We start from the raw sequence: 25,373 nt of genomic DNA, 5'->3' as shown, positions 1-25,373 counted from the left end.
TACTGCTGCTAAGCAAATTCATGTACATGAAAGGGAGTTCTGGACTTAGCAGGTCCAAGATGATATTGACCATCACCAATGCATCTCTGAAGATGTTGGGGCCCCCAGCTCTCCCACTTGTGCTAGCCCTTCTGCCAGCACTCCACACATGGCTTTCAGCAGCACCCATGTCACCTCCCTGAGCTCTCCACACAGTCCACTCTCTCCATCCAGCATCTACACAGGACAGGTTAACAGAAGACCAAGTGCCATGCTGTAACTCACCATGTTTAAGATCAATTATTTATACTAATGTAGTTAAACTATTACGCTTTAGGTCACTTCATATTTTATGTTAAAAAAAAAAAAAAAAAAAGTAGTGTCAGCAGTTCATTAAGAAAATAATACCAAGAGACTTTTGTATCTACCAATATCTATATTTTAAAACTTGGAGTAAGATTTACTCAGGCTTTGTAATATAAAGAGTCTTTCATGATCTCAAGTGAAGCTGCAGTAATTTTTTTCAGGAAAAATGCCCACATCACCAAAATCAAAAAAACACCGACTTTCAATTTCTAGATAAATGGCTGCCTTGAAATGCTCCACTTCTGGGGTTCAGGAAGATCCAGTCCTTTAGGCAGGAACACTGGCTGCAAGTGTACTGTATCAATCCTGATGCTGATGTAGGAGTCAGTCATCCTCTGAGTCACTCTCTCCCCTGGTTTGGACGCATGCCCTTATGGAGGACATGAGCTGGTCCTGGATCTGTTTCCTGGGGTTCTCCTCAAGGTCTGTCTTGATGGCACCTGACTCTGAGATCTTCCACTCCAGTTCTACACAGAGCAAAATAAGAGTGTCATGAATAAGGGGAAGCAGACTAGGCTGTTTTCTATCTCTGACTCCTTTTGATATTTGCTGATTTATTTATCTCAACACACAGCTCCTCACCTTTCTGATTTACTCTCAAAAGGACCTCAGATCTTGACAATTCTCCTCAGTTCTTCCCACCTTGTTTCCCCAGCTGGCTTCTCTTACCACACTACCATGAACATCATCAAAACAAGGGTCATACTCTATCCCTCCCCTGCCATCCCATCTCAGCTCCCCTGCCCTGTCCCTCACCCCACTCCAGCCAAGTCCTTCCTTCAAGATTAGGAGTGCTGACTCAGATCTCAGCCCGGAGCACAAAGCCACCAAAGTGGTCATCTGCAGAGCAGTACTCTGAGCCCGCAATGTCATTCCTTGTGCCTCCTGGCTCCCTTTACAACAGGGAATGTCAGAGACAATGGACACAGAGCAGCAGCTTTGCATAAGGCAACTTCCCTGTTGAAAGAACACAACCTCCTTCTATCCACTTAAGGAGAGAAATCAGGTTTGAACATTCACTGCTGAGAGATTACAGCTGTATGCATCAAACAGCAAGCTCAGCACAGTCAGAAGAGGCAGGAATAGCTACATTTCTTTAGCCACTCAAGCTATCTCATCAATATACCTGAATTGTAAACTATATCCCTGAAAAATATGCAATTCACCCCTTTCCGGCTACTCCTTGCACTGATTATTAGTTCATTTGCAAGACAGTAAAAACTCCCCATCAGTAGTGTGCCTGTTACTAAATAGATCCAAATTGGATTGTTTCCCAGAAGTAGAGGAAAGTCAATACAACACACTCAGTTGAAACCTTTCTCCTAGTCCTGCTGGAAAATCCATCATAAAACCTAATTTTCTTCAGACTTTACAAAGTAACGAATGCAAGCACACACTTTATTCAATTTCCAATGGAAATCACCTAGAATTAGAGAGAGAAGAAATAAAAATAAAAGTACAGAATTGCAGTGCCCAGCTTTTTGCTATGACTGAATTAAGCTAGCTCAGCTAGCTACCTTTGGATCCCTCAAAATCAACTATTTATGTGCTAAAAATGGGAGAAAAATAACTGTATGTTCTCTATGACTGTTCCTTTTAATGTATGATTAGACAACCTCTACATACAGTTAGTTATTCTCAAATTAGCAGTTTCACTGGTGAGCTTTTCTCTTTCTGACACGTCAAACAGAGCATCTTCTACAGCATACACTCAATGTAATCTGTAAATTTGAGGATTTTATTAGAAAAAAAAAAACAAAATAAAGCACACTACAAAATCCTCTTTGCATCCTACCGCAACACAGACAACTGCTACCATTCAGCAGGGACCTGAAACACTCCTTACCTGTGGCTCATTTCAGATCAAGATGCCTTTGCAAAAGCTTGACAGTATCTGTACTAATACACCTACCCAGAAAGCCAACAAGTATCCTTTTATCTCTAGTGAAGTCCAGGAATTGCATTTGTTCCAGTTACTTTCCAACAACTAGAGCCTCTTCCATTGCACACGTGTCTCCAAGCACTGCTTTATGATACTACTCCCTGCCAACCTCCTGCAAACCACAGCTTTCTAAATACCTTCACATTGGCCTATACTTGCTGCTTTTCCAATATCACTTCAATCATGTGGTATTGAGCCAAAAAGTTGGGCAGAAGATAACAGCAAAAACAACTCATCGCGTGGCTCTTAGTGATCTCCATTCTCTTAATTCTCTCTTCACCTCCTTAGCTTCTTGCAAAGATGTTCACAGCAGTTGGATGCAGACACTCACCATCCCTTGTCAAGTTCATGCCACCAAACACCAAAGGCCCAATGAACTGAGCTCTGATGTCTCCTTCAAGGTAGACAAATATCGTAGGCAGATTCTTATCGGGATAGTTGGGTATGCAGGTGGTAGAGATAGCTTTGATGAATTTCACATCTCTGAACTTTTTCGCAAGTCCACTTAAATGTTGGTTTATTAAGGCACAGAGTGGAATTCTGTCAAGAACAGCAAGAGACACATATAAGAAGAAAAACTAAAAAAAGACTCATTTGATAGCAATCTTCTTCAGAAAAAAAGAATCAGAAATAACAGTTCAGTGGGAATACAAATGTACCGAAAGCAATTTCTGACTACTTTTGTTGTCCAGTTCTCTAGCATTCAAATTAAATTAGTACCACTAGAAGTTGGTGTGGCTTTTTCTTTTCTTTGTTTTGTTTGTTGCTACTTTTTTTGTTGCTCGTTTTTAATTAAGATACCAACAGCATCACTTCATAGTGACATCCTTTCAACAGCAAAACTCAGCAGTCTTGAAGCCAACAGAAAGCAAATTAGTAACAATTCTTTTAACTCCAGATTCAGTTCCTTGATTTCCACACTAACTATACATTTGTCAGGAGCCACAAAAGGTTTAGAGGTTAAATAACTAAGATCTTACCCCTGTTTGTAGAGGTGCAGGACTACCCATATACCTTTCCCAGCTTTCGTAACCTCTTGAACATAATCCTTCCCTGAAATCTCCAGAACTTCTCCAAATTTATTCTTCATTTGAGCTGCTTTCATTTCTGCTAATCTTTGCTGTCTGAACAATAAAGAATGGGAAAGAGATCTTAAAAAATAGATACATTTAAAGTACCTGGCTGAAACCCAGACTTTAGAAGCAGGTTACACAAAGATGTAGAAATCCCAAAGTGATAAAAGCAAGTTGAAGTAGGCTATAGATGTTGTTATATTTGCACCCCATATTTGAGCTATCGACATGCAGTATGTACAATTGTGCTCCATGAAAGAGATTTGATGTTTCTTCTGCAGATGCTACGCTACCAAGTTAGACGGTAGAAATCACAAGAGATACACAAGGAAAAAAAAAAAATCATTAAAGCCAAGCTCCACATGATGTTCTAACCTGTACATTTCGATAGCTTTCTCATCTTCCTCATTAAATTCATCCTCGTTTTCTTCTAGCTCCTCCAGAGTCATGTCCTCATACGTTTTCACTAGAAAAGAAGCAACATTAAATCAGCAAATATATCATTCTGGAAACAAAACTCATCAGCCTTTCAGTCTAACAGAATTTAGATATGGGAAATATATTTTATGTATGGGAAATGTGTTTTTTCCTCTCCAATATTACACTACTCTTTTTTTTTTTTTTTTTTAGAAAATATTATGAACTCTATACATATAGATATAAATACAACAAGGATTCTAAGCCAAAGGCTGGCTACGCTGGTGCAGAAGAACCACAGCTAGCTTTTAAGCTCTGTGACTGCAGCACAAACATACAATACAGCAGGGATGGCTGAATAATGGAGGATGTATACAACGATTATGTTTATGAGATGTTTTATTTGTACATTCATATAACACACTCCACTGAAACACTTCTTATTTCAACTGTATACAAGTAAATGTTTCAAAATCATGGGGCTGTCATCAAGAAGAGAGTCTTCCTGCTCTGGAAGAGGCCATACATTCTAGAATGTATTTGTCTGATACTGTCAACAGATGCAACACTCCAAGAATTAGCTTTGGTATCCCCTACGGTTTAGAAGAGGACACATTGCTTCACAGGCACATGCACTCACCGAGAGATTTCTGAAGGATTTCAAGCTGCTCCTCTTCCTTGGCACGCTCCTGCTCTTCTCGGTTTTCCTTTGGAGGAAGGATACCTTTCTTACGCAGGATGTCATTCCACTCGGTGTCTTTCTCTGGGTCCTACAGTAAAACAAGAAGTGGATGATTGGTATCTGAGGAGAGCTTTGTTACATTCAAGCAAGTTTTTCAGGAAACACAGCACAGTGATGAAGTGTAATCATCCAGACAGCATCAGAAAGCTACAGCATGCATCCTCCTGACACCAAGGCTCCCTTGTAGCCCCATAAGTAGTGACTTGATTCTACTCCAGAGCACATCTTGGCAGGGGACAAGTCTGGAAGTGCTGTGATCATCACTAAGCCAGCACTTGGAGGGAAGTGCACACAGTCTCTCAAGGTAAGGCCACTGTGAGGGAACATATCTAGGTCTGTACTGAGGTTGCTCCTGAATTTTAAAAGCCTTTGCAATGAAGTTCCAATAACCTAAAAAAGAAGCCCAGTGTGCACCCCTGCGTTGCTGAGAAATTCAATGGAAGCGTTTTTAAGTTACACACCAGGTTGGTTTTGTTTTGGCAGCCTGCTGTAGGTAGCCTGCTTTGCAGGAGGGCTGGACTAGATGATCTGCGGTGGTCCCTTCCAACCCCTACCGTTCTGTGATTCTGTGAGACCACATCTCTTCTCTACCCCAAGGCACACTACTTGTAGACTTTTCAGCACTCCTGCCATCTGTCAACACGCAGAAGCGCTTAAGCCACCCACCCATCTGCTTACTACAACAGCGAAAATCGCACACCGCCCTTAAAGAGAGAAGAGCCCAACCCGGCGCCCCACAACGCCACGCACGGCCGCAGCCCCGCTCGGCGAGGCCCGGAGCCGAGGCCGTTGGTCTTTACGGCTCTGCACGCCGCTCCGCCGGGCTCCCCCGCGCCACGGGCTGGGGCAGGGTCGGACTGCCGCGACCCCCAGCTCTCACCTGCATCTTGCGTGAGAGACCGCGGCCCGGGGAGCGGCGGCGCTGGGCAGGGCCAGTCCCGGCGTGCGCGGCGCGGAGAGGCGGTGCTGGCGGACGGGGACGAGGCGGGGCCGGTGTCGCCACTGCCGCTTCCCGGAGCGCCTAATAAGGCAGGGCTCGCTGTCAGTGCGGCCCACTCCCGATTGGAGGCTCGGTGGCTTCGGATCCGCGGCTGGCGCTGAGCGTGTGGCATACGGCTACGGACTATGGGTCTCTCGTCTGCCTCTCGCAAGCGAGCTGTGTGAAAATCCAGGCGGTCCTTTCCACATTAGAGGGAAAGGAGTGAAATCCAGCAGTTTGGGGCTGTGATCACTGACCTGAAGAGTCTGTGCCCAGCCACCCTCAGGTGGTGCTTAGATAGTCGCTTTTACATTGGTTTTGAGCACCACTGAGCAACCACAAAGGAGTGGGCTGGGTATGAGATCCCTAGCCCCTCTGGAGCTTTGATTTCACACAGACATGTAGGAAAATCCATCCCTTCATTGTTCCATTGGGGCCAGCACCCCATTCCCTAAAAACACATCTCCAATCCTGCAAAAAAAAATCTTATCTTTCTACATTTTGTGCTGTAGTTTGTTAGCCAGCACGCTCAGGAATGGGGATCCTAACCCTGTGTCCCCAGAAACTACCTCACACAGCCAGTCTGCAGGCCTTGAGATTGTTCTTTTTCTGTGCTCCACCAAGGGACTGAAATAAAAATTTATGTCTCCTTACAACCCAACTAGATTTTTACTGTGCTAACCACTAGTCCGTTCTACTGAATGGAAGGCACAATCACCCGTCCTCCCTTTGAGATTGATAGCCACAGCTGAAACAGTTGACAGTGATAGTTAAAATGAATATTTGGATGCATGGAACGTGTCCCATATCCACCTCCTATGTCCCTGAAGGAGGGGAAGACTCAACTTGATGTTTAGGTGCACCAAAATGTTCATCACCGTGGAAGCCGTGGTTGTCTGAGTGGTGTTGGAGTCACAATTATAGATTACATAAGAACTTTGAAGCCAGCATCTGTGCTGAGGTTTTTAGGAATGCAGTTTTGGAATCTACTGAAGGCCCTCTCTAGGAGCCAAAGTATTTTGGTTCTGATCCACAGTTAACACCTGGCAAGCAGAATGGAAGGCTTATCTGTTTATGCAGGTAAATTTCAGTACATTTCAGTGTAGAAATGTTTTGTAGGGGCCTGAGCTTTAAGGGGACCCTGCTGGTTTAATATTCATCTTCTGAAGCTGAAAATACCATTCACGCACATAGTTCTTGCCTATTGCTCTTAGAACCTGTTTTGGACACCTAGAAACAAATACAAAAAGGGCATAAGCACAAAAAGTACACTCATTTTTTACAAAGTGAATGAAATGAGTATTTACATGGGTTGCTATTAATAGGACAAGAGGGAATGGTTTTAAATCAAGACAGCATAAATTTAGGTTAGATATCAGGAAGTAGTTTTTCCACACAGAGGGTGGTGACACACTGGAACAGGTTGCCCAAGGAGGCTGTGGATGCCCCATCCCTGGAGGCATTCAAGGCCAGGCTGGATGTGGCTCTGGGCAGCCTGGTCTGGTGGTTGGCGACCCTGCACGTAGCAGGAGGGTTGAAACCAAATGATCATTGTGGTCCTTTTCAACCCAGGCCATTCTGTAATTCTATGAAGGCACTCACTTGTATTACCTAAGCGAATTCAGTGGAACTAACCAAGGACCCTGAGCACCAGAAGCCCATATTCTCAGACTAAGTCCTGAGTTAACAGAAGAAGCACACACCTTAGAAGCATTCCCTTCACATCACTTCAGGGGGTTTTGCTCACAGAATATAAGTGAAGCTAGCAGTCTTTCTCCATTCTCTTTGCTGAAAGGCCTCCTCTGCCTAGGAAGCACCCATGTTACTCCATTTCCCTTCCTCTTTCTTGATTAAAACTCATATTTCCTTTATATACTTGTCTAAGTCAAGCCTTAGCTAGAAAGGGAGGATTGATTTTTACATACAGTATATGAACAGAAATACTCCATCCCCAGCAACTAAGAGTTGCTATAATTACAGAGACTAAACTATAAGTGTAGTTTAGCCCTTGAAGACAGCCTAGACTTTTACTCCCTCTCCAAGAAGGATTTACCGCCGAGTGTCTGTATTTCTTCCTTTTCCCTCCAATCAAGCGTTTGGAGGAAGATGAGCTGCATGTGGGAATGACTCATTAATTGTCCAGGTGACCCCACTAATGGGGAGAAAATCTTGCTCATAAAAGTCACTGCTCCAGGTTAGGGGAAATGGTTTTTTGAGGACTGTTTGCCTCTGACTGTAGGCTATAGCAAAGCACGGCTTAGGCTTAAAATAGTTCTTCAGAAGGTAATAGAATATCTCTTTCATCTATAAAGCTTAGGGAAAAAGTTGGGTTTGCTTTGTAGAGAAACTGTATGTGTAACAGTATATCTGCAACGTAAGCTAACAGAAAATGTTTGTTTGAAGTTGGAGGTAATAAGCTATAGCTTGGCTTTGTTTAGACTTTGATACAGGGTAGGTTTTTTGTTTTGTTTCTTCCCTTTGAAACTTTATTCTGTTATTCCTTAAGTATTTAAGTTTCTCTATTTAAAAACTACACAAATTATGTTAGTCTAATGATGTGTTTTTTATATTATAAACAGTTGTGCTAGAAGTTAAATAATATTTTAAGTCTGAATAAATAGGATAATCAAGTATTTTTGGCACTTTAACTGCAGATATTCTCTAGGTGAACTGAATTTCTTGATTGTCATTCTAGTAAACTGACAGTAATATCTATTTCTACGTTTGTAATAATACTGTGTCCAAGTTGATTCTTTCTCTCTCATGCACAGTAGCCTCCATAGTTTTACGGCAGCCAGAAAAATCTATTAAAGAATGAGTTTAGAAACGATAGTGAAAATCTCTTGGTTTTCCTCAGATAAGGCTTTGTGGGCTGTATAAGTCCTTGAAGTGTTGTATTTAATGTGAATTCAGAAAATTTAATATAATAATAAAAGAAGTTTAAATACAGAGTCCTCCTGGAAAAAGAGGCAGCCTTGGCCTTTAGCTAGCATTGAGATAAGTTATTGTTTAAGATAAACCTTGTGTAAGGTGGTCCATCTTGCCTCAATCTCCAGTACATTCTAAATATTGAAAAACTGCTTTTCTGAGCTCGTTACATCTGCTTCAGTAAGTCATACCAATAGCTTTTCAAACCACTATTGCTCTCTCAAAAATAGGCTGCTAAGGGGCAGTAGCAGTTATCCTAGATCTGTTTTTAATGAACTTAATTGGGTGGCTCTTTCTACCCTCGTGAAAGGAACAAGCTTTCTTCTTGGTGTAGAAAAGTAGAAAGTGTAACTATCCTTGCTGTTATCTCCTCTTATTATCAGTTACCTGGGTACTATGAAAATCTCCAATTCTTTGTCTCTCTGTGCTATTCAGAATGTCTGGGCGTGGGAAGAAACTTACAGTGGCTAGCAAGCCTGAAGCTGCACCAAAGAAAGCGAAATCAGCCATGGCCGGTCTGCAGTTTCCTGTGGGTCGAGTCTGCAGGCTTCTTAAGAGAGGCCACTACGCTGACAGGATCAGCCCTGGTTCTGCAGTCTACATGGCTGCAGTGCTGGAATACCTGACTGCGGAGATCCTGGAGCTGGCAGGAAATGCTGCACGGGAAAACAAGAAGGCCAGGATCCTGCCCCGACACATCCAGCTGGCTGTGAGAAATGATGATGAGCTGAGCAAGCTCTTCTCCTGCGTGACCATCGCTCAAGGAGGGGTTATGCCAAATATCCTCCCTCAGCTCCTTCCCAAGAAAACTTCCAAAAGTACTGGTGTGCCTAAGGAACAACCTGATAGCCAGTGAAACTTGCTTTTTCTGGTCTGATCTGTGCACTTATGAATAATGGGACTCAGCACTAATTTGTTTAATTCCTTGTGTTTTTTTTCCACTGTTTTTAATGGATTTTTAAAGATTGTAATAAAAATTTCCAGAAAGCAATACTGTTCTCCTTTCTTTCCACAGCTTCATTTCCGCAGAAGTGTGCTTGCCTTATAATTTTCTCGGTTTAGCATACCACCCAAATAACTCTTTAAAATTGCTTGTTTACTTCTATAATATGTTTTCAGGTAAAGGTTGTAGAGCAGGCAGAGGAATCAAGGCATGTTCATGTGAACATTTATCACGGCCTCAGTGCAGTTAGTTTAGCACCTCACAGGTTAATTCTGCTTTAGGAGTTGATTACCCTTTGCTTTAATGCCTTACTGCTTGGCAAGCTGCAGTGAGCTATCTCTCACAGGAGGCTAAACCGCTTTCTCCTCCTTGCTATACTGACTCCAGGGAGCATATTTAAACCTTGTGCTGTTGGTGGAGGTGATTCTCTTGCTTCTTCCTATTGGTGCAGAATAATGAATATATTCTCCTCTAAGCAAACTCTTAGGCCTTTGCTAACTAACTCACTGAGAGTGAAAACTTTCCCTTGAGAAGACTGCTAGGCTTCTCACTCTGTTTGTAGGTGATGTTGAGATTTGCTATTGAGAGGGGAAACGAGATCTGGTGCAAGTGTATTAGTATCAGTCTGCCTTTGAGGTACTGCCTTGCAGCATCTTACAGAGAAGAGCTGATTAAGACCATCTTCCTAACCTGCAGGCAGAGTGAAAACCTATTTTATATAAGGCATTCCCGTCATGTTGAATTTGACCTGGGCACTCTAAAAGTATGAGTGTGTCAGAGCCTACAAGTCAGCTTTTACAATTTTGAGGGACTTTGAAGCTGTAGTGATTCACAATGTAAACAACTCAAAGCTGCACTTAAGTAAGAGTGGGAAAGGAAAAGGATTCCTGAGCAAAGCAAACATCTTGAATTTTTCACAGTAGTGGGCAATTGAAGGAGTTGTATACAGCCTGTTTGCAAAGATCAATTTGATGAGCTTTTGGTTGGCCTACGCTTTTCACTGAAGTGAGAAAGTGGGAGATGCTGGTGCAAAGAAATGTAAAAATGCCTGGGAGTAGATCTGCAGCTTTGTGCACAAAATTGTACTATATCATAGGATCGTTAAGGTTGGAAGAGCCCTCAAAAATCATCTAGTCCAAGTGTTTGCCTGCCAGCAGTATTACCCACTGACCACATCCCTCGGTGCCACATCCACACAGTTCTCAAACACCTCCAGGGACAACGATTCCACCACTTCCCTGAGCAGCCTGTGCCACTGCCTCACCATTTGTTTGGAGAAGCTGTTTTTCCCAGTGTCCAGCCTGACCGTCCCCTGGCACAGCTTAAGGCTGTTCCTTCCAGCCTATCTTGTCCTACATGCAACTTCAGCCTTGTGCTGTTAACTGGGAAAGAAAAAAAAAAAAAGCTTTAAAGGATATATATGTGAAACGAACACGTGAAAATCAAACTAGTCCCGCTATTTGACCATGCAAAGCAATGGTGGGAATGTTCATTTCTTTCAATGAAGCAAAAATCTAAAAGCTTGCAGTAATGAGAGAAGATTCAAGCAAGATGCTCATTTCGTGCAGTTTTAAGTGTGGCAGTTATAGCCCTCTGCTAATCAAGAGAGCTATGTTTCAGAGTGCTGCTCCAGGATGAAAACTGCCTCTGTGGTTCTGCTCTGCACCACACCAAACAGACTCTCGAAGGCACATCCAGTGTTCATGCAGCTGCTGGAAAGGCCTTTACTGGACATTTTCTGTGTGATGAAAGAGCTGAGGGAGAAGAAAGGCCCTATCCCCAAAGACTGAGTTTGTGGTGAATTCCAAGATCTATTTTTTCAGAATTTCTTTGATTGAGAACAATCTCATTTGTTTTTTTCTAGCCAGTAGTTTAATCCATTCATAAACTAACCAGATTGCAGAGTGAGCTGAAAACACACCTCTGGCTTTGGATGTCAGAGAATGAATGCCTCCTAGCTCAGCTGCTAGTGATAGTTTCTTTTGGGCCTAGGCTCAACCCTTCAGCATTCATACATTGGAGAAATAATAGATTCAGCTGTCACCACACACTCAACCCTTGAAAGAACATATAAAACCTTGCACCACTGCTACACACGACTTTGGAAAAAAATGAACTATGTGACAGAGGGGGACAAACCATAGAATGGAGGCAACCAGAAGTCCCGAGCCTTTTCCAGGCTCTGCAATGTGCTCATAAAGCAGTTTGGCCACTGCTGGCAGCAAAATCAACCACAGTAGAGGCTACTAGGTTGAATTCTTGATGACTGCAGCAGGGTGCGGTGTGCCCCCTTACAGCTGTAATAAATGAATTGCCAGTCAGAGGTATCACCCTTCTTCGAGGCAGTAAATAATGTATTTTTTCAGAGGAGAAAATCAGCTGACAAAGTGCAAAACAGCTTTTCAAGGAAGAGTACCAAATTCACCTGCACTTAAGAACTGCACCGTGTTGCTCAAGTGTTGTGACTTTCATTGTTTCTCATTTTGAGAGGATGAATCTTCACTCTGGTGGCATTAAATGAGGCAAGAGCTGCTAATGATATGGCTGCCAGCATGGAGCTTAAAAAGGGGCAGCTGTGGGGAGAGAGTGTGGTTTGGTTTGGTTGTGTTTTTTTCTGGAGAGAAGGGCTAAAGTAACTTGTATAGGTAAGAACTTTTTCTTTAAGGGTGTGCTTCTTTGTGTTAGAAACAAACAGGATGAGTAAAAGCCACTATTGAATGAGATAGTGGCTTATATAATTTTTTTTGTTCATATGAGGCTGTGTTTAAGGTGAATCTTTAGCTCTGTATATCTGGGCTACTTTTAAAGCCCCCTTTTTCTAGGGTCCTCAGAAATCTATAAGAGCCTTTCTTTTATTATACTTCAAAGTGCTTTAATGTAATGTTTGATTTAGTTTCTCCTGAAATCTGAGGGAAGTCCCTTCTTATTTCAAAACATCTTACAATTGAAACTTAAAAGAAATCCTATGCACAGGGGCAGGATTTTCCTATGTTTGCCTTCTGGTTTTTGTTATGTATCAAAGAGCTGGAGCTATTCAATATCAAGATCTTCATCAGTAATAAGTAATGGAGGCTTGTTGTAAAAAGAGAAATAGTATACAAGTAGATGGCACTCATGTATTTGTAGTAATCTACTGCAGTATACAGAGTAGAACAATTTCAGTCTCCAATGTAAAAACAGCTTCTCTTCCTTGTAAATCTTGTTTTTGTTTGTAGCCTGTCACTTTGCAGAAATAGGTCTCCTCATCTTTAGAAGACAGGCTCTGTTTGAAGTGGTTTCCAGCAGATGAAGGAAATTTTTTTGTTTATTTTTCTGTTGTTACATCAGAAAAACATACAAATTTTTAGCTCTGTTTTCTTGGAGGACATGGTTACAGAAGCTGTTCATGTTTCTGCTAGGGGGAAGTTCAGTGAAGATTCCCTGAAAGCTTTCTGAATGCTTGTTGCATCTTGAAGCCTTGTTTGCTTAACCTTTTCCTTTAACAGCAGTGCTCCTCTAATACTGGGTCAGAAAACCTTGTTCCCATGTTCCAATTCTCTTTCTTGAGAAGTTCAGGAGCCTAGCAGAAAGCTGACCTCTGCTCTGGCTGAGGTGGTAGGTGTCCCAAGGCTGGAAACATGTCAGTCTCCTGGAGAAGCAGCCTAACATATCTGCTTCTCCAGACAGGAACATGAAACAAGTAGCAAACTTCTTGAGAAACAAAAACTGACTTCTCAGGAATGAGAAAGGCAGTGGAATGGCGAGGAAGGGAGGATAGACTTAAATGCTCAATTTTTGTTGTTTTTTCTTATTGCTAATTCTTCCTCTTCTTACACTAGATTGGTGCTAGAATGTCTGCACGTGAAAATGAAAACACAAAGCTCCGTCTTGTGTCAAAGAAAACGAAATCAGCCCTGGCTGGTCTGCAGTTTCCTGTGGGTCGAGTCTGCAGGCTTCTTAAGAGAGGCCACTACGCTGACAGGATCAGCCCTGGTTCTGCAGTCTACATGGCTGCAGTGCTGGAATACCTGACTGCGGAGATCCTGGAGCTGGCAGGAAATGCTGCACGGGAAAACAAGAAGGCCAGGATCCTGCCCCGACACATCCAGCTGGCTGTGAGAAATGATGATGAGCTGAGCAAGCTCTTCTCCTGTGTGACCATCGCTCAAGGAGGGGTGTTACCTAATGTTCTTCCTGAGCTTGTTCCTAAGAAGACATTGACACTTAAGCCACCCCACAAAAATGGCCATTCACAGGAGTTCTAGCTGCTACCACACACCTGAGCTTGTGTCGCTGTTGCTGGCTTCTTTTCCCCAGCCCAGTGCTCTGCGTAGTTTTTTGGTCTATATTTGTATGCATATCTAGGTGGGTGGCTGAAAGGTGCTTAAGTTTTCCTATGGACTTTCTTCAGAAGAAAGAAGTCAGACTGCTTTTATGAATTCCTGTGAAAAGAACTCAACCTTATGCTTTTCCATGAAGTATTTGCTGCATCAGAAAGATGGGTTTTCTTTCCACTACCTGTTGTCTTTAAAGCAGGTGGGTGGGTAACTGGAATCTCCTTATTCAGTGTGTGAAAGTCTGCTTCGTCTGATAGCACCTGAGAAACTTCATCTGGGCTTGTTCACGATGATGGTAAAGCTGATGAATTATCTAATATCGGAATGCTGAAATAGTGTTGTGCTGTAACTTCAGCGTCACCACATGCGCATTGGGCTGAGGATTGTGTTTGGCATTGTCTCCTTGGTTTCTGCATTCAGAGTACCATCTGAGGAGTCTTCTATAGACAGTGCATAAATGTTGACAGCAATTCAGCCTTAAGGATATGTAAAGTTGTTTTAAGCATGATTCCATTAAGACTCTCCTTACTCTCTTTGAGGCTCGTTCTATTAGGATCCAGGTCAAGCAAACTTACACGATAAAGTGCAATCCAGAAAATGACCTTTCCCAAGACCTTTTAAAGATTGTGTTCTGCACCTATGTAACTGAAAAGACTGCTTGAGCGCTCTTGGGTTTGTACTTGAGACTGTAGCACTACTGAGGACATACCAGTATTGATGTTTGTTGTGCATTATTGTTTTATTTATTCTGTTTGTAGCATAGAACAGGAAGGCCCTACTATCCACCAGGTTCAGATATATTAATCCATTCAGACAAAAATGTTACTTGGAGAACTACTTCCAGACAGACTCTACCAGCTCAATATTTGGGAGCCTGTTTCCTGTATTTGACCTGTAGTCATTGAGATGGTGCTGCTTTTTTTTCTTGAAACTTAGAGGGTGAAATGATGCTGAAGTGCTGACCTGTGTCATAAACTGAACCCGCTGCCTTGAAAAGCAACAGCAGCTCCCTAGGGGGTTGCGGGATGTCTTCCTACAGCACTTTCATTTAACACTGACAGGCAAGATGTATTTGAAGAAAAACACTCCCCTGTTCCCTCATCAGGCTGGTGATTACATTTTGTGCTATGCTGGCTCCTGGCCCATCCAAGATGCTGCCCCCAGCGTGGCGCTCCAGCAGCAGCAGGGGCCTGTGCATCTCCTACCATGCTGTGCTGCTCCCTTTGCTGTGTCAACACAGCTGCTCATGACATCTGCTGCTGGTATCGTGTGTGTTAAACCATTTTGCTTCTGGTTTGTGCTTTTTTTTTTTTTTTTTCCTCCCCTCCTTGATTTATTTATTTATTTATTTTTAGCCTAAAAAGCAAAACTCATGTCAGTTTGGCAAGTTATTACCATGCATGCCTGAGCATGATGCTGCCATAACTTGACTTTGCACAGGAGGTGGAGAAAGTTTGGAATGATGACAAGAGCTTCTTACGCAGAGATTGCCTCTGATGCCTTCATAATGAAAAATCGTGAGAATTTCAGAGGCTTCTTTCTGGAGTGAAACTGCATCATACCAGGTACATGAGTTGATAATTGTTAACAATGTAGTAGGTTTCAGCAGCAATCCCCCCACGTCTGTATTAGCATATCTTACAGAAAAAGGGAAATGTTGATGGCAACGGTTCCCAGAGTCTCAGTTCTGCTGCAGAGAAAGCAAAGGATGACCCAGGCTTGTCTAAAGGGTTTCCTTCACTGTGGAAAGCTGTGTGACCTGTGCTGAGATAAGATGGCTATGAGTTACTGCGCATGCCCAAAGCACAGGAGTCAGCTTAAGACTAGGTCAGAGGGACGGCAGCCATCAAGGCTGGTGCTTGTTGTGGTTTTTTTCTTTCTTTTCCTTTCCTCCTTTTTTTTTTTTTTTTTTTTTGTTTGTTGTTGTTGTTGACAAATAACCGATTATCTACATCTTACAAAATTCATCTGGTTTAACTAAAAAGTTTAAATATGACTGCAGCATGGCTGGCAAACCTGAGGCATTCTATCAGGCAACAACTTAGGAAGATGCAGTCTTCCAGGGCTGAATGCTCAGTAGGCATTCTGGAGTCTGCAGCCTACAAGGGCTGTTTTGAAGGCTGGTAGCTAAAAAAAACCTGGCTGGGGAGAGGCATCACTGTTGTCAGTGCCTTGCTCCTTTCTTTGGCACAACTGCAGATAGAAAAAAGACTTAGAGAAACAGTGGTCCAGGAAAGAGCACCCTTGGAGCACACAGGATTCCTGTATTGTTTTTGAATTTTTTTTCTTTTGCTGTGTCTGAAGACAGTTAGGAGGATAACACTCAATGTTATGATGGAAGCTTTTGTTGACTGCCAATACTGTTTGTCTCCTGCAGCAGGGAAGCCTGTTTCATCTTTAAGATGTGCATGCTCACCATGTTATGCACACTTCAGTGAGGGTATATAATCACTGTCAGTTTAAATGTATAATAAAGCACCTCTGTACCCCAAATAAACTTTACATGTTATCAGTGTATTTCTGAAGGCTACCCTAGCATCTGGGTCAGGCTCTGCTCTTGTTTATCTTTTTTTCTCTCTTCCTCAGCTCTCTTTGGTGTCACAGCTTATGTACCCCTTGACTTCAGGAGGCAAACTGCTTATTAACTAGCTAATGTTTACTGAGTATGTTGAGGCTGCTATGTATGATGGGCTGGAAATTTATTGTTTTGTTTGTACAAGCTGCTCAGGAGACTCCTAAACAAGGTATTATATAATGAGTGTGTGTGGGAGAGAATGGAAAAACTGTTTCCAGCATTGCAATGAACACTATGGTCTCTCCAGCTTGCTCTTGCTATCTGTGTGGCTTTCTTTGCAGTGCTGTGTGTAGCATCTGTGAGGATATTTTTGTCAGCAATATCATGATGGGAAATGTGTAAGTTCACTTAAACTTGGCTAATGACAGTCTTACTGGTTATTAAGCCAACTGCTTAGCAGCTGGGGAGAGGAATCCGCCAAATGCTCAGAAATGTGTAATTGGTGAACCAGTAAAACATGCAAACTGACCCTGCACTATCTCTCCCTTGTGATGTGCTCTCATCTCCCTTGGTTTCAGGGAGTGGCAGACTCAGTCACTGAGATGCATTAGAATTTAAATGTGTTTATCAAAGTGAGAGACACAGAATATTTCCTGCAGAAACATGCTGCTTTCTTCGTCACAGTGTAAGCACTCTGAGTACCAGGCCAAGGAAGATGAGTATGTTCTCAGGTGTTGCCTGGTCAGGGTATACCTCTCTTCTTATTAAGCATGCTAGTATAGACCTCTTTCTACGCATACTTCTGACCCTTGAGGTATTCATGAAGCTGCCTAAGGCTTGGTTTGGCTGTTATACTTTCTAATATCTTGGGCTGCAACAAGTATGAAAGATACTGCAGCTTTGTTGCTAGCAGCCTACACAGGTTCTGTATTATCCCAATACACTTGATGTTTGGATCCAGGGCTCTACTCTGCTGGGGAGTTGTGATAACTGAAGATGCTGCACAGAGCCAGCTCAGCAACAGAAAAAGTTCAACTTCATGACTCAATGGTGGACGCTTCACTGGGGATACTGACATTTCTTCACTTCTATTTTTTTTTTTAATCCCCCTAATGTTCAGTCCAAGTGTGATATCAGCCTGTCAGTACACAGCTAGATGTCAGTGCTTCATAGTGGAAAAGAAACAGGCCTACCTCACATAATGCAGAATGCTAGAGAAGTGCACATTAATAACCTGAAAATAGCTGTCCTCCATCTAGGTCGGAGAAGAAACTTGTCTCTTTCTTGCTGCAGCATGCACTGAATCCAGGGCACTGGTTAAGCTGGAGTTAATGACACAAAGCAGTGAACAGTGAGAGGTTGTATCAAGCTGTCACAATGCTTGGCCGACTTTCTTTTGAGACTCAGATATCTCTAAGTCTCCCTGGTGAAGATTGCTGTTTGAGCTTGGGAACAGATTTTTTTTATTACTTTGAGCTCCTCTGTTCATTCAAATGTCACACAGTTGCTTGTTGAGACTTAAATCCTACATTGCTAGTTGAATCTATTGAGGAACGTGCTTGCTGCTGTAAGGCAACTGGCGCATAGCTCGCGCATCTGTTGAGGAAACATTAAACACCTGTCATAAATCCTGGTCTCTCTCCCTTTCCAAGATATAACATTTCTTCTCATCTCAAAATAATTTCATCTATTTTGATCTCTCCTATCGGGGTCACTTTAACACACCAGAGAACTTAGCTGGGACCTGATTTTTCTAGAGTGGTATGTGTGCGTATATAGTGCTTGCTGGGATGCCATCCAGGAAAGTTTCCTCAGTGGATTTACTATTTACCAGTCTGGGAACTTCTTCCTTCAGGATGTTGTCCAGATTTGATTCTCCTGTTAACTGCCAGGTATCCATCTTTTCATATGTGGGAGTAAACCTGTCTTGTGCTGTGGATTGCGGCCTACCTCTGGCTGAGCATTTCTGTTGTGCCTGACACAGAACACAAACGCAGTACTGATCCCTGGCAGAAATGAGTGTGCATTAATTAAAAACTGATCACAATTAAGGGGTAATTATATTCCTCCTTATACCCTCTGTAGAACATCTCTTTTCTTAATGGATCTACATATTTTTTTATTATCATTTTTATAATTTGAAAGGAAGTAAAATGGCTCTTCCATACTCAGGGCTTTTTATCCTGTTTTTCACTGTGTTAGCCATCTGCGGTTCCTCTCAAAGGAAGCTTGCTCTGATACCTGCTTCACATCATGTTCTTCCTCTGAGCATAGCATCGCCTCCTTTGTCTGTACCAGGACAGATGGAGGAGAATGGTAAAGCAGAAGAAACTGCTGGGGGAAGCAGTAGTGAAAAACTATGAAGTGGGTGAGCAAAGGTGAAAATACTATAAGAATGGAAAGAGGGATGCAGGCAGTAAAGGAGAGAACAGCATAAACATCAGCAGGAAGTGAACATAAAATTTATTAAGTGATAGAATAAAGGAAGACAGAATAATTCCTTTTATGGAGGAACTACTGGGTGATGTTCTTTGGTTTCTGTTATCAAGGTTATTGAGCAACTTGAATGTCAGAGTACTTCCTGGCTATCATGTCTGCACGTTTATACCTGCTTGTCCCATTATCTACTCAGCAGGTCCAATATTCTTCTTTCATGCTGCTTTTTGAAAGTGAATGTAGCTCACTGAACTCAGTGCCAGCCCTGGCAAATCAAATGTCTGTTGCAGAAAAGGAAACAAATGCAGTTACAATATTTTATTGCTGCCCTGTAACACACTATCATTGAAATGATAGGGAATCAGAAACCGTCAGATAGGACAATAACAAAAGTATTTTCATGAGAAATGTTAGCAGTCTTAATGGGATGAACACAGAACTGGCTTTTGGCAACTTGTTTTGCTAAACATACTCTGAAGAGCATTTAAATATTTACTGGAGAAGAGCTAATCCCACTTAAATAAATAAATAGTGATGCATCATGGTAATGTGATAACAGCTATTACCTAAGGATTACTTTTAGTGTAAGCATAAATTCTTTCATTTGGTTGTAAGGTAAACTATGAACAAATTTATTTGTTCAAGTTTGTAACAATGATTAATGTCATTTTTCATTCCAGACATAGTAAATGGGAACAAATTCAGACAAATATCTTGATAATCAGTATTTGTCTTCTCTGAATGGTCTGGGTTTCAGCTTGGTTCATTAATGGATACTCTTGATGATTTTAAAGCTATTTCTTTAGAATAGAACAGAACAAATAGGGTATCATAATAAAACTTTGAGACTGACAAGTTACACATGTATTTCAGAGATGGGGAAGCTGAGTTAGGAATACGTCATTTTGGTGGCATTAATTTCCTACACAGTGAGAAGCCTCTGTTAAGCAAAGCACTTGGTAAATATGAAGATCATGCACTTAAGTGGTTCACTGTAGTGTACGTTACCATTATGCATCAAGAGAGCCTGAACTGGAACTCAAACATATGATTTACCATCTTATGCTTACCTACTAAGCTGACTTACTTCATTCAGTTCTGAATCCACAACAATAGGCAAATATGACGGAGAGCTACTCTGATTCTTATCAGTTTTATGGAAATAGGTAGCTCTGTAAAAGGAATAGATCCTATGAATACCCTGACTGAAATGAGGGCAGCAGCATGCAATTATGCTAGTCAAATGAAAATAAAAACTACCTTTCATTATATGCAGTGTAGGAGATCCTCCTTGAGTTGTAAATCTGATAGATATAACTTTGCTAGTTCTGTTGACCTACTCGTTTACTTTTGTAAAATGAGGCACTAATTGCACCATAGTTTCACATGTGGCTAGTTCCCTTGTATCCAGTGCTACAGACTTCATCTTATGTCTGTCTAGTCACCTGTAACCAAAGCTGGTACGTGACTAAGCTGCAAAGCAAAGAAAAATTTCAAAATGCAGCTCCTGTGGCAGCTCTCGTTACCAGTGCTGAAAAATATGTTTATCTTGATGTAGTGTTACTTTCCTAACTCAATTGTGGATTGGTGCAATTGTCTGTCAAGGAATACTGATGTTTTCAATAACATCCATTAGAAAAAGTGTCTACATGGTACTCCGCAATTCAATGAAGCTGTGGACAGATGGAAACATGGAAATGAAATGATGCCTGGAAAAAAAATCTTCTTCTGCTCCCTGTCCGGAGGATTGATCTTGCTGAAGGATGTACCGGTTTTGTAAAACACTTGCAGCTCACTCTGCACTGAGATTTGTGTTGTAAGTTTGCTTCCTTGTTAGGCCTCAGACAGCTTTGTCCAGGCGGTTATAAGGGATGCGTAAAGCCTTCACACGTCTGTTACTCGGTTTAGGATCAAAATAAGCACAGTGTACCCATTGCCACAGCACGGCAGTAATATGTCACTGATACTCAGAGTCCTGGCTGGGTTCTGGCGCGCCTCTGATTTTAGCGTCCCAAACTCGATATCAGTGTTGCCCTCTGCTGCCCAATGCCAATATTACAATGCTATGCATCTGCCCTGGAAGGCGCTTTAACGCTGTCAAAGAATGATAGGATATCCTGAGTTGAAAGGGACCCACAAGGATCATCGAATCCAACTCCTGGCTCCACACAGAACCACCCAAAACTCAAACTCTATGTCCGACAGCGATGTCCAAACGCTCCTTGATCTCCACCATGCCCACCGCCCTCTGGTGCACCCCTTTCCCTCACCCCCAGCTGCCTCTCCCCTGACAGCTCCATGCCGTTCCCTCGGGCCCTGTCGCTGTCACACAGAGCAGAGCTCAGCGCTGCCCCTCCGCTCCCTGTGAGGAGCTGCAGCCGCCATCAGGCCTCCCCTCAGCTCTGCGTTGAGCACAACGAAGGGCCTTAACCGCTCCTTACAAACCTTGCCCTACAGACCCTGAAACAAACTGGATAGAGCAATCAAAGACTCTTGTTTAGGCAATTCAGGTGGAGCAAGAGAGACCCATTGCATTTTCTGTTGGAAATTATAGCTGATACATAGATCTTTTGCTGTTTTAAGTTTAGATAGCTGTACTCCAGAAACACATAGTCATGCTCCTCACTCCCTGCAGTAATGCAGCAGGAACTATCTGAACTGCTCTGTACAAACCTCTGGGCTTTGTGGTAAATATGTTCAAAACTTTTCCTTTCTATTTAGCCATAGGTTCACCTTCAGACTTTCTCTATTGATCTCTCAGTATGCTTAAGGGTAATAGATAAATGGTATTTGGTGTATAAGGTTCTTTTCCCTAGAGAAATGTCAATTTTGCAGATGCTGCATCATAACTAGTTATGGGACCAGTCATATTTATGTTTCTTCACTGTGGCAAAAGATTGGAGGAAGAGATTTGGCAGCTGCTTCTAGTTGTTCGGTGGAGAAATCTATCAGGGTGATAGATGTATGGATTAAGACAATTTATGCAGTGCAGCCCCATCAAACATAGGTTTTTACTCTGTTTAATAAGGTAGAGACTGGCAATTGCAATGCGTGAGTTGTCTGGAGCAGACAAGCAAGACGAGCCTTCCTGCACAAGCATCCATCTCAGCTGCCAGCAGTGATCCTGCCACCACTGCTTGATTCCAATATCCCAGCAAATAAATAAACATTTTGTTGCTGTGTTTAGAATAACAAACACATCCATCTTGTAGCAGGTGTTCAGTTGGTGGCCTCATATACACCAGTAAGGCTGAGCAGGGTTCAGGCAGTTTTTGGCTAGCCTATCAAGCTGCATGGCTTCTGCAGAACTGGCTAAATCAAGCAAATCATTTTATATCTGCAGTGGGTAGATCTGTAATTTCTGCAGCTGCTTCTGTCTCTTTATCTGCTAAAGACTGTGAAGAGGAGACAAGCTGGTGGGTTCGTTGTTCCTATATAGAATTTTATGTCACACATACATGAAAGTTATCTCACTGGCCTTTTGTTTCTCCTCATTGTCATTTATTTGAATCCTGTCACTGTGTTTTCAAAGGACTCCAATGTGCAATCTGACTTTGCAGACAGTAAGTCTTTTCATTTTTTTCCTGTAATCCATATGCTTCCTTTTCCACACTGAGATGTCTTCTCTTTCTCTTCACAAGCATCCCAGAAGCAAAGGCAGTGCCCTTCCCAAGCTGGGTACATGCAGCTCAGGGAGCGAAATGCCACTTGTCACAGTTGCTAATGGCACAAGATAAAACACTAATCTTTCATTAAATGAAACACAGTCAGCAACAAACATTGCACCAAGACAAAACACTGAAGAGAGAAAATGGACTTCTGTGACATACTGTCCAAGTCAGGTTTCAGTCCACCTGGAGAACTTACGTGACCAAGAAAAGATCACTCTGCCTGTCAACCAGTGCTTCGTTCTTCTGACTGACAAACATAATGTCAATCCTTCTTCATATCCTACTTTATTTTAAGCTTACTGTTCCTGCAGTATCCATGCACATGCAGATACTGCCAGGAGCAATAAGCTTAAAATGAAGCATTTTATTATTCCCCTCATGCAACCAACCCCACCTCATTCAGGGTCCTAACTTCCCTTAATGTTTGTCTTTCCTCCCAGCTGGTCCCTCCTCTGTCACCTCCTCCTCTTCCTCCTCCAATGGTACTCTGTAAGCCTCCATACTAGTAGTGTGACATCTCCTGTGTCAGTCTTTACAGCTCCTTATTCACTCCACATCATATTTTTGTGCTCTCCCCAATACTATCGTATCTGATTGATTGCAGTTACCCATCCAAGGAGCAACAGACAAGGGGAAATGGTTTCACACTAAAAGAGGAGAGATTTAGATTTAGACTGGATATAAGAGTTAATTACAGTAAGGGTGGTGAGGCACTGGCACGTGTTGCCCAGAGAGGTGGTGGATGGGGTCCCTGGAGACATCCAAGGTGAGGCTGGATGGGGCTCTGAGTGCCCTGATCCAGCTGTAGGTACCCCTGTTCATTGCAGGGAAGTTGGACTAGATGGCCTTTAAGGATCCCTTCCAACTCAAACAATTCTAAGGTTCTGTGATTCTATCCCTGCTTCTGCAGAGCTGCAACCAATTATTCTTACGCACTCTCTGCCTCAATGAGCTGTACACTTTTTCCACTGATGTAGCTTTCCTAAGTCCACCCCGAATGCTGGCTCTGTCTGCCAGTGCTTCCAGTCCCTTCCAGCCTGGAGATTTAGTAAATGTGCTGTTCCTGGTGGGAGCCAGCTTGCAACCGAGTGCTGTCAGACCTGCAAAACACCACTCATTTTAGCAAAAAAGCTTCAGGAAGAAAAAAAAATACTACTTGTTGCATCAATTCTGCCACAACTTGTTTGCAGCTGGGGTTCAGCAATGTGTTTGTCTGATGCTAATGGGGTAGTGCCTTTGCTAGTACAAGAAGCTGATGCATGTGAGCCCTGTCTGACCCACAGCTATGGGAAACACCAAACACACAAAATGCATTTGACCTCCCACATAGAGTGCAGAAATGGAGCACGGGGAACAGGCAGCTGCTTACAAGCCCCAGCAGCCCAGGCTTTTAACACAGGAGGTCCTGGCCAGCCTGGATTCTCAAGGTAAATTATATAGCGTGAAGTTGCACTGTCCTCGGCGTGTCCTCCCCGAGAGCAGGCAGAGCTGTCTCAAATCATTCACTCTGAGCTACGATAACGAGTTTCAGGAGTTGATTAAGTGTTAGAAAACAATTCCCCTTTGCAGCTTAAATGTACTGCTTCTCAGTGTAATTGAATTTCCCCTGTTGTTCCTTTTCATTACAAGAAGATGGATAAGTGCTGGATTTACTCTTCTAAACATGATCTTTATATACCCTGTCACGTCCCTTTTCATTTGTCCCTTCTTTTGCTGAACTCAAGAATTCAGCTTTCATTCTTCTTTTTCATAGAAATTTTTCACTGCTTCTAATTGTTCCTGTTACCCATCTGGACTCAAATTTCTGCTATGGATTTTACCGTGGGATGTTCAAAAAGAGTTTCAGGCCAGATATCATAGAATCATTAACAATCATAGAATCATTAAGGTTGGAAAAGGCCACTGAGATCATCTAATCCAACCATAATGGTGCTCAAAGCCAGGATTTTTGTGACATACAGTCCAACTCAGGTTTTGGTCCACATGGATGACCCTTACTCCAGTTCCAGTTGCTCTGGGGAAGAGAGGTTTCCACCAAGAGGCAAACAAGAGCTCTCCTGTGCATTTTACAGAGGAGCCATAGTTGCTATAGAAATATGGCTGAGGAATCTGAGCTAATTGCTTGCAAATTACTGTGCATTTACCACTTCTAGCTAGCCAGTTTTAAGGCCAAAACAGATGTTATTCTGGAAATCTGCTGTGTGTGGAGGAAGTCACTGCTGATGGTGAGGGCACAGCATGAGTTGTGGTACAGTACTCATGCAGAACTGAGCAATAGTTAGCACTCTTTGGCCTCTGATGTGAAACAGGCCACTGTGTTTTAGTATCATTACCTTATATTCATGTGTATCACTACAGTGCATCCTCACCACTTGCAGCAGGTTTAGCTTTCTCCTGGGGTGCACACAAGCTGGCTCCTAATGCTTTAAGAGCCAGAGAAGCATCCCTTTAGTAATCTTTTCATGAGCTAACAGCTTCCAGCAGGGTTTGCCAATGCAACAGTGTGCCATCAAGGCCCGAAGAGGCCATTTCTCCCCATAGCAGCCTCCCTTCAGACATCCTGACTGTTAGGCAACCCTGAAGCCATCCCTTTTCCAGGCTAACTCAGCCCGGCTGCCCCTGCATCTCCTCACAGGTCAAGTGCTCCAGCTCCAACAGGTTTGGGGAGATCTCCTTGAGCCCCCTCCCTCTTGCCCATGAGTTTTATGGAGTGGAGGGCCACAACTGGATGTGCTCACCTAGATGACATCTTAACAGTAGCCAAATAAATCATCACTTTATCTACTGGCCAAAATCCTACCACAAATTTCTCAGAGTTTGTTTTCAAAGACAGAGGAGTTCCCAAATCCCATTCACAGACACCTGTGCCAGCATAACTGAGATGGTACCATGCTGCCTTACCAAGGCTGAGTATTCCAGGAGGGGATGGCAGGCTAAGAAAGGGGATGGATGCTTTAGTGGGGCTTCTCATGACAGGACGAGGGGAAATGGTTTCAAATGAAAATGAGAGATTTATATTGGATACAAGGAAAGAGTTTTTTATGATAAGGTTAGTAAAGTACAGGA

At 42.7% G+C, this 25,373-nt stretch overlaps 3 protein-coding genes across 3 annotated transcripts; 2 read left to right on the top strand and 1 right to left on the bottom strand.

Annotated features, from left to right (window-relative positions):
- Positions 1–526: 526 nt before the first annotated feature.
- Positions 527–5,539, bottom strand: PDCL3 (phosducin like 3). The gene is made up of 6 exons (XM_085214060.1): positions 5,400–5,539; positions 4,418–4,547; positions 3,736–3,826; positions 3,268–3,411; positions 2,619–2,827; positions 527–812 (listed from the first exon to the last, which is right to left on the bottom strand). The coding sequence occupies exons 1-6, from the start codon at positions 5,403–5,405 to the stop codon at positions 670–672; spliced, it is 723 nt and encodes a 240-aa protein (XP_085070186.1). The 5' UTR covers positions 5,406–5,539; the 3' UTR covers positions 527–669.
- A 3,323-nt stretch (positions 5,540–8,862) lies between these two features.
- On the top strand, positions 8,863–9,329 carry LOC146545615 (histone H2A-like). The gene has a single exon (XM_085216870.1). It carries the CDS (start codon positions 8,863–8,865, stop codon positions 9,280–9,282), a length of 420 nt encoding a protein of 139 aa, XP_085072996.1. The 3' UTR covers positions 9,283–9,329.
- Positions 9,330–13,199: 3,870 nt separating this feature from the next.
- Positions 13,200–13,613, top strand: LOC146545614 (histone H2A-like). The gene has a single exon (XM_085224978.1). The coding sequence runs from the start codon at positions 13,200–13,202 to the stop codon at positions 13,611–13,613; it is 414 nt and encodes a 137-aa protein (XP_085081104.1).
- The last annotated feature ends 11,760 nt before the right edge of the window (positions 13,614–25,373 follow it).

The sequence above is a fragment of the Meleagris gallopavo genome, chromosome 1 (assembly GCF_905368555.1).
Source record: "Meleagris gallopavo chromosome 1, MGAL_WU_HG_1.1, whole genome shotgun sequence".
Taxonomy (NCBI): Eukaryota; Metazoa; Chordata; class Aves; order Galliformes; family Phasianidae; genus Meleagris; species Meleagris gallopavo.
Note: the sequence above shows the minus strand (reverse complement) of the source record. Positions and strands in the feature narration are given on the sequence as shown.